The 15083-nt window shown below is 59.3% G+C and overlaps 2 protein-coding genes across 3 annotated transcripts; one reads left to right on the top strand and one right to left on the bottom strand.

The window, feature by feature from the left end:
* Positions 1-3009: 3009 nt before the first annotated feature.
* Positions 3010-9512, top strand: CCDC86 (coiled-coil domain containing 86). Its single transcript, XM_047070746.1, has 4 exons — positions 3010-3816; positions 6629-6758; positions 8428-8502; positions 8697-9512. Exons 1-4 carry the CDS (start codon positions 3056-3058, stop codon positions 8814-8816), a joined length of 1086 nt encoding a protein of 361 aa, XP_046926702.1. The 5' UTR covers positions 3010-3055; the 3' UTR covers positions 8817-9512.
* PTGDR2 (prostaglandin D2 receptor 2) lies at positions 9381-14360 on the bottom strand. 2 transcript variants are annotated; one of them, XM_047070744.1, is made up of 3 exons: positions 14103-14360; positions 13302-13368; positions 9381-12029 (listed from the first exon to the last, which is right to left on the bottom strand). In XM_047070744.1, exon 3 carries the CDS (start codon positions 12019-12021, stop codon positions 10819-10821), a length of 1203 nt encoding a protein of 400 aa, XP_046926700.1. In that variant the 5' UTR covers positions 12022-12029; positions 13302-13368; positions 14103-14360; the 3' UTR covers positions 9381-10818. The 2 variants fall into 2 exon arrangements, with proteins under 2 accessions (XP_046926700.1, XP_046926701.1); XM_047070745.1 differs by lacking the exon at positions 13302-13368.
* Positions 14361-15083: the final 723 nt, after the last annotated feature.

Below are 15083 nucleotides of genomic sequence, written 5' to 3' on the forward strand. Positions count from 1 at the left end.
CAAACCACAAGATCATGACCTGAGCTGAAGTCAGACACTTAATCAACTGAGCCACCCAGGCGCCCCACCCCCCCATGGAGATTCACTCTTAAGAGTTGTGGCTCTGTGGCCAGACAGCTGGTGTGGATCCCCCTCTGCCACTTATTTGCTGTGTGACCTTTATAAGTGTCCCACCCTCTCTGTGCCTCAGTTTCTTTATCTCTGGGAAATGGAGTAATATCAACAGCACCCGCTTCGCAGGGGTGAGGATTAAGTAGGTTTGTATAGAGCAAGCCCTTGAAAGAACGCCGGGCCCAATAATTGCTCACCCCAGTGTTCTAGGCTGGGTTCCTCCACAGCGACTCAGAGACAAGGACTTACATGCAAATAGTCTATTCAGAAAATGAGCCCAGCAGGGGCACCTGGGTGGCTCAGTCGGTTAAGCAGCTGACTGTGGGCTTCGGCTCACGCATGGTCTCATGGTTCGTGGGTTTGAGCCCCACGTCGGGCTCTGCGCTGACAGTGCAGAGCCTGCTTGGGATTCTCTCTCTCTCTCTGTCTCTCTCTCTGCCCCTCCCCCCCAAATAAATAAATAACCTTAAACAAGAACAGAAAATGACCCCAGCAACACCTATGAGGGAGTGGGAAAGCAGGGACCAGGAAAAAGCCAAAAGAGGGTGTCTCTGCAGACCACTGGGGCTCAGTCCTGCTGGGGGCCTCTGCGGAGGGGGGTAGAACCCCTCAGCACCCTTTCCCCGCCCCCAAGGGCAAGGAGGCTGGGATGGTTGCAGTAGGAAGCAAAGGAGTCCCAGCAGTGACCACCGCATCAGGCTTCTCTGAAAACTTCAGGCCTCTCCCCTGGGCCCCTGAGCACCATTTATAACGACACTGACAAAACCCAGCTCAGGAGGGAGTGGAGGGTTCTGGGCCAGAATTCGCTTGATGCCTAGGTTGATGAAGGGTCTCCACGCGGATTCAAAACATGTCTGTAAAACATCTCCCTTTCCCACACCACCCTAGTAGGGATCTGACGCCACCCTCTGGAGTATTTTAAGCAGGGCCTGTGGGGATCCGATCCAACTGGCATTTGTGAGTGACCCCTCCAGCTGAGGACAGGAGTTCAGGACGCAGGGAGCAGAAACTGGCCTGGAGCAGGCCTGGTCCAGTCTCCACCAGCCACCCTGGTCATGCACACTGGGCTCAATTCTGAATGGCGGGCCATTTGGCCTCCAGGCTGGAGCAAAGAATTTAAGGAGCCAAGAGCCGGGGGCTAGGAGAGCTGGGTGAGGAGGGGTCCTAGCTGCTTCTGCAGTGAGGAGCTGAGCTGGGCAGGGCCACTGCAGGGCCTTCCATGGCCCGGGAACAGGAGGGTGCTGGGCCTACAGATGGAAGGGCCAGGAAGGTAAGAGGCTGACACGTGATTACCGCACGGGAGTGCAACTATTTCTTTTTTATTTAAATTTTTTTTCAACGTTTATTTATTTTTGGGACAGAGAGAGACAGAGCATGAACGGGGGAGGGGCAGAGAGAGAGGGAGACACAGAATCGGAAGCAGGCTCCAGGCTCTGGGCCATCATCAGCCCAGAGCCCGACGCGGGGCTCGAACTCACGGACCGCGAGATCGTGACCTGGCTGAAGTCGGACGCTTAACCGACTGCGCCACCCAGGCGCCCCAAGGAGTGCAACTATTTCTGATGACATGAAGGGATGGTGGAGAAGCCTCCCTAACCCTTAGGGAGGGGGTTTCAACAGGCCGAACTCACCAGGATGCATCTTGGATGCCGTGGGGCACCAGCCAAGGGGCAATGGGTATTAAGGGATTCTCAGTCCACTTTTCCATCCTCCAGAAACCTTTGTCTGGGTTTTCCTCCTCCTCACCTCCTCCTTCATCAGCACTCAAGACACCCTGGGCCCAGTCTGACACTCACTCCCGCTCCAGTGTCAGCAGAGTGACTCAGCAGGTAGGGGCAGTGCTCAGGGCCTGGACTTCTGCTCTGCCTTCTGTGTCCCCTGAGCACCCCTGGACAGCTTCCCAGGCCCTCTCATAACCCCTCAGCTGGAGAAAGAGTGGTCTGTAAAAGAAGCCAGTGGGACAGCCGGACAGGGGTCCTGGGATCCCTGCGGGCCATCCCCAGGCAGTTCTAAGGAAACACTGAAGAAGATCTGGGATACAGCTGGGCAGCTTTCAAGATGTTCGTCATCAGACTCACGCTGTGAGTGAACCAAAACTTCCTCTTGGGTCTCATGCAGCAGAAGGGAGAAGGCAGGCTCACACCCTGCAGCAAGGACCTCTGCCTTGGCTAAAAAGCAGCTCAGTGATGATCTGAGCACTGTTTCCAGAACTGGGGCTGAAGGTGCAATTGGGCCACAGGACAAAAGGTGGTGCATCTTACCAGCACCTCAACTTCACGCATGAATGTTGAAAAGGGAGAGCCATAGATACTTAAGCGGGATGGGAGAAGGGAAGAAAGGGTTACCTTTAACATGCAACTCAAGACTTACATTTCCCACTTCTGGGATTCGCTACAGAGCATTAACTCTGGTGGTTATGAGTACTCCGTCAGGATGATTCTCGATACACTAAGCTCGTGCAAAATCACCCATATTACAAATGAGAAAATTGAGGCCCCGAGAGTGGGACCCCTGTCCAATTAATGGCACAGGAGGGAGTTCGCCGCAAAGTTTCCACCCAGCCTTGCCTACAGGCGCCCTGGACCTCTTCCCAATCCTCGTCTCCCCCGGGAACGGGTCACCCACCCCCTTCCCTTCTCTGCCTGCACACTCTTTTCCTCCACCCCGGGGGAGTAAGATTGCACGAAAGGCAAACGCAGCCCACGAACGAGCCATCCCCCCGGGGGTAAATGCGCCAAAGCGCTTTGCGCACGCGCCTTGTAAGCCCAGCCCCCTCGGGCCGTCGATCCCGCCTCTCCGCGCAACACCGACCCGGTCTCCCCGGCAACAGCCCCTCCTGCCCCACGCTGATAGGGCGGCCCCTGACGTCATAGGACCGCGCCGGTAGCCGCAGAGACGGTCGCGGCTGCACGTGGGTGAATTTTGGCAACTTACAGGCCCCACCATGGATACACCGCTCAGGCGCAGCCGGCGGCTGGAAGGCCTAAACCCTGAGTCCCCCGACACCCCCGGCTCAGTTTTACAGGCGAGACGGGCCCTTGTGGAGTTCAGGTCGGACCCAGAAGAAACGAGGGAGCCCGGGTCACCTCGGAGTGCGCGGCAACCCGGCCTGGAGTCCCCCCGACGTCAGCCGGAGACAAGCCCGGGATCGCCTATTCTACCTCAGGGTGCAGGCTTGGGGTCCCCCCGAAGGGAGCCAGAGCCGGGCCCAGGGTCCCTCCAGCGCCAGCAAGATCCAGGCCCGGAGTCGCCCCCAATACTTCCGGAGTCGGGTCCAGAATCCCCCGGATTTCAGCCAAAGCTAAGTGGGGAGTCCGCAGAGTCCTCCCAAGCCCATGAAGAACTGGACTCGGAGTTGGCCCTGAATAAGAAGGAGCTGGCCCCGGGGTCTCCCCGACATCAGCTGCAGCCGGGCCCAGCATCACCAGAGCCTTACCTGGGTCAGCAAGCGCCGGGTCCGGAGCCCTCGCGGCCACTACAGGAGCTGACAGCGCAGTCACCCTGCTCCCCCCGGGGTCAGCATGAGCCGAGCAAGCCACCTCCGGCCGGCGAGACGCTGAGAAGCGGCCTCGGGGCAAAGAAGCGGACGAGCTCTTCAGCCCAGGCCCCAGCGTCCAAGAAGTTGAAGGAGGTGGAGGAGGTTCCTGTAATCCCTAAGGGAAAGCCCAAATCGGGGCGGGTGTGGAAGGACCGCTCCAAGAAAAGGTGAAGTTGGAGACCGCGGGGCAGGGGTGTGGTTCTCTGTGGTGTTGGGGTGCCAGTGCCGCCTGGAGACGTGCCCTGGGTTGGAGAGAGTTCACATTTTGGGGGTCTCACACAAACAGCTAATTATAATCAGAATGTGGTAAAATGCCCCGGGAACCCAGGGAGGGTGAGACCGTGCCCTGGAAGGTTATGTGATGCTTTCCTCCTCAGAGTACCTGTGGACCTCTCCTGTAACACCTTATTTGTGTTTTCCTTCAGCAAGCATTATCTTTGCCCTCTGCCTAGCGAGGGAAGCAGAAGCGAGTAAAGCAGCCATAACTTGATAAAAAGCCGGGAGGCCTTCACCACCTTGTATCTGTTAACAGTTATTTGTCTCTGTGATAAGAAGTATTACCAAGCCCTGAGTGTATAGAATACTGCTAAGCATCTTGGTGAGGGTTGGCCAGGGCAAAGGCCTTGCAAAGAGAGGGATCGGCACGTGTCGTGGCATTTAGTCTGCACATCAGTACCGTGAAGCAGCTGGTGTTAAGATTCTGCTTGTTTTACATATGAGGAAATCAAGGCTGTGGGGAGAAATGGGGGGGGGAGGGGATATCAGACGATAGGTCAGGAGTGAAAGCCCAGAGACCAGTAAGGAGGCGGTTGTAGTAGAAATAAAACAGGTTCAGAAGCTGCAGGCCGGGCTTGTGGATAAGAGCCAGAGGGCCGTTGAATTGATGTCTGGGGTCTTTGAGGAAGCAGCTTCGGCGGGTGATGAGTGGGCCCAGAGACCGGCGAGGTAGTATCTGCAGCAGGAGGTATCCGAAAGGAGGCCTGCGGAGGGACGCAGTCAGCTGGGAAGGCCTGGCCGCAGCCCCACCTTCCAGACTGATGTCAAATGGCACCTGCACAGGACTCCTTGGGTGTGCCGTCTTCCTTCTCTGAAGGGTGGCGTTTATTGGGTACATACCATGCGCTAAATGCTTCTCCAGCCTTGTCTCCGTTGATCATCCCACACCCTTCGGAACAGGAGCCATTCTCGTCTCCATATAACGTGGGAAGTCGCCGAAACCCAGGCTACCTCGCCCAAGGTCACTCAAGTAGTAGGCAGTGGATTCAGGCCCTGAAACCCAGGCCGGCCTGCCTGCCTGCCTGCCTACCTTCAACCTCCAGGTAAAGCCAGTGCTCTGGAACCGCACCGCCCCAGTAGCTAAGCCGCCGGGCACATGTGGCGATTTAAATTTAAGTGGATTAAAATGTAAGAACCCCCAAATTCCGATTCCTCCGTCACACCAACCACATTTCACGTGCTCAGCTGACAGCGACTGGAGGCCACCTTACAGGACAACGTAAATACAGAGCATTTGCAGCATTACAGACAGTTCTGCCAGGCTGTGCTGCTCTAGAAACATGCAGCATTGTGTCCTGGGGCTCTGTGTGTGTCCAAGTCCCCACTTCCTTGTCCCTTTGGGTTTCTCGCAACTGGGGTAGGGAGGAAGTCTGTGCTCAGCCCCGTCCTTTTGGCCTTAGGAAGCCAGGTCTTCAGCACCGGGTCCTTGGGGAGAGGGCGAAGGAGCAGCGTGTGTGTGTGTGTGTGTGTGTGTGTGTGTGTGTGTGTGTGTGTGGAGGGGCGGGGGGTGTTCTCGGGTCAGAACTCGGCCGAAGGCGGACAGGCCTGGGGTCAAGGTCCAGGCTGTGCGTACCAGACTCCTGCGGAGCAAGAAGGCGGGGAGATGACCCAGGAGAGCAGAATTGATTGACCTTTCCCCACGGTGGGGAATGGGCTCTGCCCTGTGTGCACCACAGCCTTCAGAGGCTGGGGCGGGCCCGCTGACCTCCTGTGACCACTTGGGGTCCCATATAAAGGACCAAGAAGTGGATGAAAGTGGATGAAAAAGAGCTCTTTTTCATCCAAGAAGTTCATCCACTTCTTGGATGAAAAAGAGCTCTTTCAGAAGTCAAGAAAGGGGTAGGGGAGGCAAAAAGGCCACTAGGAGAGGATCTGCTAAGGAGAAAAGGCCCACGGGACACCCAGGAAGACTTTAGATAGTTCAAGGAGAAAGACCTATGGAAAAGGGGAGAGCATAGCTAAGTGAACCCCCATGGTCTCATCACCTGCTCAACTTTCTTTTTCTTCCTGCAGTATTTTCCAGCACATCCTAGATGGATCATTCCACGTGTACATCCTTGCAGTATGCATTCTAACAGAGACCATCCCGTTTGTCCTGTGACTGTAATGTCACTCTCACACTCAGGAACCCCAGGACATCCCCGATACTTTCTAATGCTACTGCCCCTTTTACATTCCCCCTACTGGGGAGAGAGATTCTGAAGAGTTTGTTACAGAGGCCCCTCACCACCCGCGCTGTTCTGAAACAGAACAGGCCGGCCCCGGAGGGAGGGAGCCCTATCTCCAGAAGCATTAGCGCCCAAGCTGACTTTGCTTGGTGGAAGCAGCAGAACTTTACAGAAAGGCTGTGTGGTCTGGACTATGGTCACAGACAGCCTTCAGTCTTGACTGCCGTTCAGGTACAAGGTGACCTTGGGCGATGATTCAACCTCTTTGAGCCTTGGTTTGCTCCTCTGTTGAATGGAGGGGACAAAAGTACCTGTCCCAGAGACCCATAACTAGGGCTTAAGAAATGGCAGCCGGCATGAGTGGGGTCCATTCCTGCCCCAAGTTTCTGCAGACCCGGAGGGCTGACTGCCTGGCAAGCAGGCAGGTAGGGATGTCATTCTCCCTGGGTTCTGGGGTAGAAGGTCCAGAGCCGAGAAGAGAGTGGGCATTGGTGCCCCCCACGGACTACAAGAGTGCCCGTCATCTCCCACACAGGTTCTCCCAGATGGTTCAGGACAAGCCCCTGCGCACATCCTGGCAGCGGAAGATGAAGGACCGGCAAGAGAGGAAGCTGGCCAAGGACTTTGCTCGGCACCTGGAGGAGGAGAAGGAGAGACGCCGGCAGGTGAGGGGCCAGCCAGCCGGGCTGAGGCTGGAGCTCAGGGGCCTGATCCGGTGACTGCTGTGATAGGCCTGGGTGGGGGAGAGGGGGACTCCCACCTGTGCCCAGAGGGAGGCAGGGCACCAGGCTAGAAGCAGAAGTGGGGTCTGGGACCCCAGGTAGGGAAGCCCAGTGGAACGTCCAGCTTTGCCCAGGGCTCCATACGACACTCGATGATGGGGAGGAGCCCGGGACAAGGCCCCCCCCAGTGGCCCTCACTGATGATAGAAGCATTTGGTGAGATGGGCTTAGGGTCCTTGCTCAGGTGGAAAAGCTTCATCCCCGGAATCATTGCCATCGTTCTCCAAGAAGCAGCCACCATGCATCAGCAAAGCGGATACCCCACACGTTCCTCCGGCTGTCTCCCGGACGTTCTTCCCCAGGCCAGAAATGCCCTCTCAGAGGTTCCCGATCTCCGGGAAGCCCCGGGGTGGCACACGGAGAATATGGGTCAGGGACCATCACACCAGGACCGGCATTACTGGAGGAATGTCACTTGCCTAGTGAACCCAGGGTCACCGGAGGAGTGAAGCACCTCACCCCGAGTCCGCTCACTGAGGGAAAGGGCTGAGCCAGTCGTTCCGTCATCCGTCGCCTGCTTCGAGCCGCCCCAGCTTGGCCCGTGGCCGAGGCCCTGCAGATACCGAAGCGGCTGCCGTGTGCCAAGTCCTTGTCTCACTTCCTGTGTGGCCCTGACTCCCTCTTGGGCAACACAGGCCTTCTTGTCACCGCCCCTCAGGAACGCCCCTGCCCAGCCCCCAGCCCAGCCGGTCCCCTGATGGGAGCCCAAGTCTCACTTCTCCTTTCTCCCCGGGGGCCCAGGCCACCCCTGTTCCGCTGAGAGGCCAGGCGAGGCTCCTGACCATACAGCGGCCTCGGGGCCGACATCCCCTCGGGCCCCACCAGGGACAGCAGTCACCACAGCCAGAAGACACTGGACTCCCCATTCCCAATACAGACTCCAACTAGATTCATCTTTGAAGTGCTCCCAGGAGGCCGGGTACCATTCCAGGGCCGGTGCATGTACTCATTCATTTATTCCTCAGGACAATCCTATGTAACCCTCCTCACTTTGAAGATGGGGCGTTGAGGCACAGAGAGGTTAAACGAGTTGGCCAAGGTCACTCATCTGGAAGTAGCAGAGTCGAGATTTGAGCCGGGGCCAGATAGCTCGGGAGCCTCTTCTCCATAGCCTCCACCCTTCCCAGCCCCACGCCTGGACGAACCTTAGGGGAGACCCTGAGGAGGTGGGAGTGAGGGAGAGGGCCAGGCCACCCCTCTTCCCTGGCATTTGATGAGGGGCTGGTGCCAGGGGCCGTGGTGCACGTGCCCGAGTTTCCAGGTAGGGAACCACCTGTGTCTTCCCTCCCCCGACCATCCTCCTATCTAAGCCGCATAACCAGGCACCTGCCTTGTCCGCTGCAGTCAGGAACTTCCCGCCGTCGTGGGCCTCTCGTCCCACGGGCATACCTCTTCGCTGGCCCTCCCCCCGCCACACCACCAGCGACAGTCGGGCCGGGGTGAGAGGGCCTTTCCTCCTCCCGGGGAACTCAGCCAGCTCTCACTCTGGGGCCTAAGAGACCGGGGCTGCCTCAGCTCCTAGACCCAAATCCCCGTCCTCTGTGTGTTCCAGGAGAAGAAACAGCGCCGGGCCGAGAACCTGAAACGCCGCCTGGAGAATGAGCGGAGGGCAGAGGTCGTCCAAGTGGTGAGTGTTGTCTGGCTCGGGGGACCTGAACCACGGCCAGGCTGGGCGCTGTGTTCGAGAGACCTCGGCAGCCCTGCCTCGCGGCCTCCACTCCTGCTGCGTATGACCCAGGCTCCTGTGGGGAGACCTCCCTTCCCGGGGCGCAGGGCAGAGACTACAACCGCACTGACGCCTTCTCCTCACCCCACCCCCAGATCCGAAACCCTGCCAAACTCAAGCGGGCAAAGAAGAAGCAGCTTCGCTCCATCGAGAAGCGGGACACGCTGGCGCTGCTGCAGAAGCAGCCCCCCCAGGGGCCAGCGGCCAAGGTCTGAGGCCGGGACACTTAGAGGCCGTCTGTGGCCCACCACTGTGTCAGACACCGCACTTCTCCGGCCGCTGGTCACGTGCCTCTGCGGGTCTCGGCCCTGCAACTCTAGCCCCACTCCACCCCACCCCACCCCAGAGGGGCTCTGAGCCTTTGAGGACTCTGGGGCCCGGCAGAGACTAGAGGAGGGAAGAGGTTCAGCACCCCCCGCCTCCTTCCCCCTCCTTCTTCAAGTGCCTTGCAACCAAGAAGAGTAAATTCTCTGGTTCCTCGGGGAGCTAACATCTGGAGGGTGATTCCCCAAATGTGTGTTTCTGTCTCAAGGTCATGGGTCCAACCCAGGCCAGGAGGCTGCAGTCAGGAACCGGTTCCCCTCACACCATCCCAATGGCTGCTCTGGGTCCCTCTGCAGCCCACTGACCCTGTCGCCCGGCAGACTGAACCCAGCTCCCCTTCCTTTTCCACGCTGAAGGATTAAGGCGGGGAGGTTGCAGGGAGCCAGGTTCCCCCAGCTCCCTCTCACCTGTACCGGACGCTGCAGAAGCCCCAGAGATTGGATTCACGCCACGCAGTCTGCATCAAAGATATTTATTGAAACACTGCTGTATACAGGCTCAATTCTAGGTATTGGGGAATATAAAGGCCCCTGCCCACAAGGAGCTTTCATTCTGACGGAGAAAATCTAATAAACAAGGAAACGGCATTGTGCGTCAGGCGGCGACAAGCGAGGGGAGGCTGGCAGGGCGCATGGCGAGGTGTTAAGAGGGGTGTCTGTTCAGCCAGCTGTGCATCTACTATCCGTTTGCTGAGCACTTACTGTGGGCAAGGCCCAGCACCGTGGCAAACGGTAAGCTGGCCAGCCCAGTCTCCAGGACCCCAGCCAGGAGCGGCACAGGCAGCACTGGACCGAGAGCCCAAGAGGGTTTCTCTGCTCTCCCACAGACGTTTCATCCACCAGTTACTAGCAGCAACTCTGTGCCTGGCCTCGGGACAGACCTAAGCGCAGCGATCTTTGTCCTCCAGTCCATGGTGGCAGAGGAAGCACGCGGCACAGTGGATGTGCTACAAGGGAGGGACGAGCTACCCCTTATATCTGCACATTGGAAGGCACAGCTGCCCAGTGGCTGCTAGTCGGGAGGTGGGTTGCAAAGATTTGGGGATTACCAGCATTGCCCACAGGGCATCCCATGGAATATACCAGGTCTATACAGGTGTCAGATTCGCAAGGACATGTCCCGTGCTGGGGTCTCCGAGGCTGCCGTACACGTTGAAATACTAAACAATGAGAAGACCTTCAGCAAAGATGCCCATTGCATTTGGGTTAGCCCCGGTTGACCACGACAGCCCTCGCTTTTGCTACTTTATAAGAAAAGCCTTATAGAAAAGGCCTTGCTTTTCTACCTGGGGCAGTGGAACGTGTGATGGTTCATGGTCAGCGTGCAGACCCTGCACTTGGGGCACGTGGATGAACCTCCACGTGCCTCAGTCTGATCATGGAACCTACCGTCCAGATTGTGAGATAAAGCGTCTAGCTCAGTACACGGTGGCTGAGGGACTAAATGAAGAGGTTAGACCAGGCCAATGCTTCCCAAACCTTTCCCCTCTGTCTTCTACCCCAAAACCCATCACTGGTTTCATGTGAAAACACTCCCCTCCCTCCCCCTCCCACCATCTGACAAAGTTGAGCTTCAGGGGGAGTGTGTCCTGCGTGCCTCCGGAGTCCACTGCCCAGTCGGAGAAATCTTGTGGTTTTCACTGCGTGTTGCCCCTGCGCCGACTTCGTCTCCGGGGAGCTTGCTAGAAATGCAGAATCTGGGCGTCCCGCCCCGCCTGCCGCCTGCCTAGGATTCTGAGAAAGACCCAGGAGGCAGAGGAGGCCGGGCGCTGCAAAATGCAGATCCCTGGGTCGCTGCCTGACGTCGCCCTCTGGACGCGTCGCCCTCTGGACGCTCTCGCTCGGCATCGCCGCCCTCCTTTGCCTCCCGGGCCGGCGAGCCCCGGCCGCCCTCTTACCCCGAGGTGGTGCTCAGCGCCCGGTTCAGGGGGCCGCTCTCGTCCTGGGACCGGGCCCGGGCCCTCTCCGCGGACGCCACGCGGCCGCCGCACAGCCAGGCGAGCAGGCGCGGGGGCCCGGCGGCCGGGCGGCCGGGGGCGGGGCGGGGGGCGGGGCGGGGGCCGGAGGCGCGGCGGCGGCGGCTGCTCCCCAAGCCGCCCAGCTCGCTGTCGTCCAGCAGCACGCTCTCCAGCACGCTCCGCAGCGAGCGCCGCAGCTTGCGCAGCACGTCGGGGCACGTGAGCACGTAGAGCAGCGGGTTGACCACGCTGTTGATGAAGGCCAGGCTGGTGACGAAGGGCAGGCCGCGCCACACGAGCGGCCGCAGCGTCGCGTCGGCGTGCGCGCGCGCCTCCAGCAGGCTGAACACGTGGTAGGGCCCCCAGCAGAGCGCGAAGGCCGCCACCACGGCCGCCACCAGGCGCACGAAGCGGCTGGGCCGCCGGCGGCCGCGGTGGCGCAGCTGCACGCTCACGACCGCGTGGCTGGAGGCGATGACGGCCAGCGGCACGACGAAGGCCAGCAGGAACTTGCTGACGGCCAGGGCCGCCTGGCGCGAGTTGCACGTGGCGTCGCGGTCGGGCCCCGGGTTCAGGAGCAGCACGTTGTAGTAGCACATGATGCGGCCGTCCAGCCGTGGGATGGTGTCCCGGAACACGAAGTAGGGCACCGTGTTGAGGACGGCCAGGGCCCAGAGCACCAGGCAGACCCTGTGGGCCGCGGCCACCGTGCGGTGGTTCTGAGCCCACACGGGCCGCACCACCTGCAGGCAGCGGTCCAGGCTGATGGCGCTGAGCAGGAAGCCGCTGGCGAACATGTTGAGGAAGAAGACGGAGGAGTGCAGCTTGCAGAAGGTGGTGCCCAGCTCCCACGAGTGGCCCACGGCCAGGAAGTAAGTGAAGAAGGGCAGGGAGGCGGTGGCCAGCAGGTCGGACAGCGCCAGGTGCAGCACCCAGGTGGTGACCACGGTCTGGCGCATGCGGCAGCCCACCACGAAGAGGATGAGTCCGTTCTCCGCCAGGCCCAGCAGCGAGGCCAGCCCGTGCAGCAGCACCGACACGTGGTCCATGTAGCGGATGCTGGAGTTGCTGTGGCTTTGGATGCGGCTCATCTGCTCCAGGATGGGGCAGAGCGGCTTCAGCGTGACGTTGGCAGACATGGCCGGCTCTGCGGTGGAGAGGAGGGGGTGCTGAGGTAGGCAGAGCGAGGGCAGCAGGGGACCCCCCTCCCCAGGGGATAGGAACCTGACCCGTGAATGGTATAGATGAGGCCACCGGGCACCAGTGACATTGAGCCAAGGCAGTCAGGTGGGGGAATAACATCCCAGCTGCACGCCCTTGGGCGAGCCATTTAACCTTCCTGGGCCTGCTTTCTCCTCTGGGACACGGGCATCTGTCACAACAAGACCTAGCTCCTAGGGCTGTTGGGAGTGTTCAATGAGCTAATATACATAAACATTTAGAGCGGAGCCTGGCACACAGGAAGCACTGCGTCAGTATTGTGACTGTTGTTAGCAGGTCCCCTAAGGTCACACGCGAGGCCAGGCCATGCAGGACTCCCAATCCCCCCGGGGCCACTGGGGCACAAACAAGGCCCCACCTGAAGGACTGGGGTGAGTCAGCCGGCCTGGGGGATGGGAGTGGAAGGAAGAGGCTGTGCCTTTAAGACATGCGCCCTCCCTGTCCACAGCACCCCCAGAGCTTGCCTCTCTGCAGCTTCTCTGTGCAGCCCTTTGCTCCCACAACCGTGGCGTGTGGGGTATGTTGACTTTGACCGGTGGAGCCAGCCCCTCCTCTCATAGTTGGAGAGGAAATAAGATAAGAGGAGGGAGAGAGCTAGGCATGAGAACTACCAGACTGGGGCTCTGGAGGCCCAATGGGGCTGAAAGACTGCCATCTGCCCGAGGGCGCCGGGACGCCCTCCTGCCCCAGGAAACCCATTCCTTTACTGACTCACGCATTCATTCAGCAGGTAGTGATTGAGAAACTACTCAGGTAAGCGCTGGGGAAGCCAGCCTCTGGCAGATGTGCGGACACCCCAGATGTGCACACCCACAGCTTCATCAAAACCCCAAGACTTCCTGATGTGAGGCTGGTTGAGATCCACAAGGGCAGGGGGGCAGGGGGGTGGTGGGGGAGGCTGCCGGCAGGAGGCATAGGATGGCTGGCAGGGATTGGGAATTCACATTGTCCTGAGGCCCCACTATGCGCCAGAGATTCCAGTAGGTCCTTTACGTAAGCGCTCTCTTGCTCAGGACTCTAGAAAAAAGGCACTAGACCTTCACTCCATCCCATTTTACAGGCGTGGAAGCCGAGGCTCAAGCCACCCAAATAACAGACAAGCGGGGAAGCAACAGTTTAACGCTCACTGTGTTCCCTTTCCTCTACCTCTGCAGTAAGCAAGAAGAGAAGGAAGCGGGGGGTGGTCTTCAGTACTCACATTTCCAGGGGTAACACTGTTGGCCCGGATGAGAAAACCCACAGTCTTCTCCAGGTAGCATGGGCCTCTGGAAGGCGAGGCCCCAAGAGATCAGACTAGACTCTTCCAAGCAGATGAGCCCCAGGATCGCAGGCAGGTCGGGGCGGGGGGAGCAGTTGCGCCCGTGCTCCCCAAGAATGCTTACGCTTCTCAAGCTTTACAGTTTGCAGAACAATTACACTCGCGGTGACCCTGTGAGACCCCATTTTTCGGAAGAGAAAACTGAGGTCCAGAGAAGCATAGCAACTTGCCCACCATTCCTCAGCTGCGGTGGTACAGCTGGGACTCCGCCCTGCAGACAGATGAATGCCATCCCCTCTCTGCACTGGAACATTCCCTTCAGCGCAGCAGCCTCTTGCCAGGTCTCATGGGGATGCTCAGAGAGCACAGTCCTGCTACACCCTGGGGACCCCTCGGGATCAGTCTTTCTGGCTGCATGGAGTCGGCCCCCAGCCTCCCGGGAGTCTTGTGGAGCCCAGCAGCCAGGGTCCTCTTTGGGCGGGGGTTAGGGGCAGGGAATGCAAGCTTTTAGAGTCAGTTACCCTAAGACTGCCCCTGTCATCCTCCCACCCAGACTGCTGTGAGTCTGGAAAGAGAGGCTTTTGTGCTTACCCCTGTGCCCTCTGCTTCTCTGAGCAGTGTGTCCCCTCCAGTCTTCGGGAAGCCCAGCCCTCTGCCATCCTGACTGTTAAAACTGTGCCTTCGTGGACCCAGAGAGGGCACTAAGGCTGCCGAGCCCCTGGGCTATTGTTGCTTCCTTACCTGGGCACAGAAGGAGCACAGGATTCCAGCCCCAGAGACAGCTTCTGGTGGCAGCCAGACGAGTCACCGAGTCACCGAGTCACCAGCAGGCAGAGGCAGGGGAGTGGGGCTGAGGGAGGAAATAGCTATCAACTCCGGAGTGTGTGTGTGCGTGTGTGTGCGTGCGTGCATGTGTGCGTGTGTGTGTGTGTGTGTGTGTGTGTGTGTGTGTGTTTAGGGGTGGGGTCTGGGGAGGCGGGGACAGCGGAGGCTGACTTGTCACACTGGTATTCCAGTAACATTTATCTCCATCAATGGGAAAGGGACATAACTGCCGGCAGCCCGTGCTCAACCCCCTCCCTTTACACAGGAGATTTGGCAGAAGCCCCAGGTCGGTACGCGTGCCCGTGGGGGAATGGGAGTGTGCATCGGGGGCTGCATTTTCGAGCGACCGCTGCGTGGGAGAGAGGCATGAGGAAGAGGACATCTTGGGCACATGTCCACCGTCCTGGCTGCCCTCTCCTCACCCCAGAATCCTCAGGAAGGCAGGGCGCGGCAGTGGGCAGAGCGGGGCCGGGCCAGCCCTGCAGCCGCAGCTGGGAGGTGAGCCACTTCCGCTTGCCAGGCCGGGTTTGGCCATCCGTGAGCCGAGCGACAGCGTCTACCTCGAAGGCTTGGCAGCGAGGTGCCTCCGTTCACAGAGCGCCCCGCACACGGGAGGTGCTCTTAGAAGTCAGTCCTTGTCCCCTCCGGGGAGGAAATGGGTAGAGGCTATAGGGCGAGGGCAATACAGCTTTTATTTAAAGTGGGCTGTGAGCTGACAGAGCTTTATAAATTTGCATTTAATTGCTCCCCAGGTCCTTGCTGACCAAGCTTCCCGGGGTCAGGAACCGTTTCTTCAAACCCAGCGTCCCAGCACGTCGGAGGGTCTCAGTAAAACATGTTTGAAACCCCAGTGTCCCCCGTATCAGGGCAAGGCACCCCCTCCCACGGGATTGAGTG

Source organism: Lynx rufus, unplaced genomic scaffold, assembly GCF_022079265.1.
Source record: "Lynx rufus isolate CCGP_SWC_20201006 ecotype Redwood Valley unplaced genomic scaffold, mLynRuf1.p SCAF_9, whole genome shotgun sequence".
Lineage (NCBI taxonomy): Eukaryota > Metazoa > Chordata > Mammalia > Carnivora > Felidae > Lynx > Lynx rufus.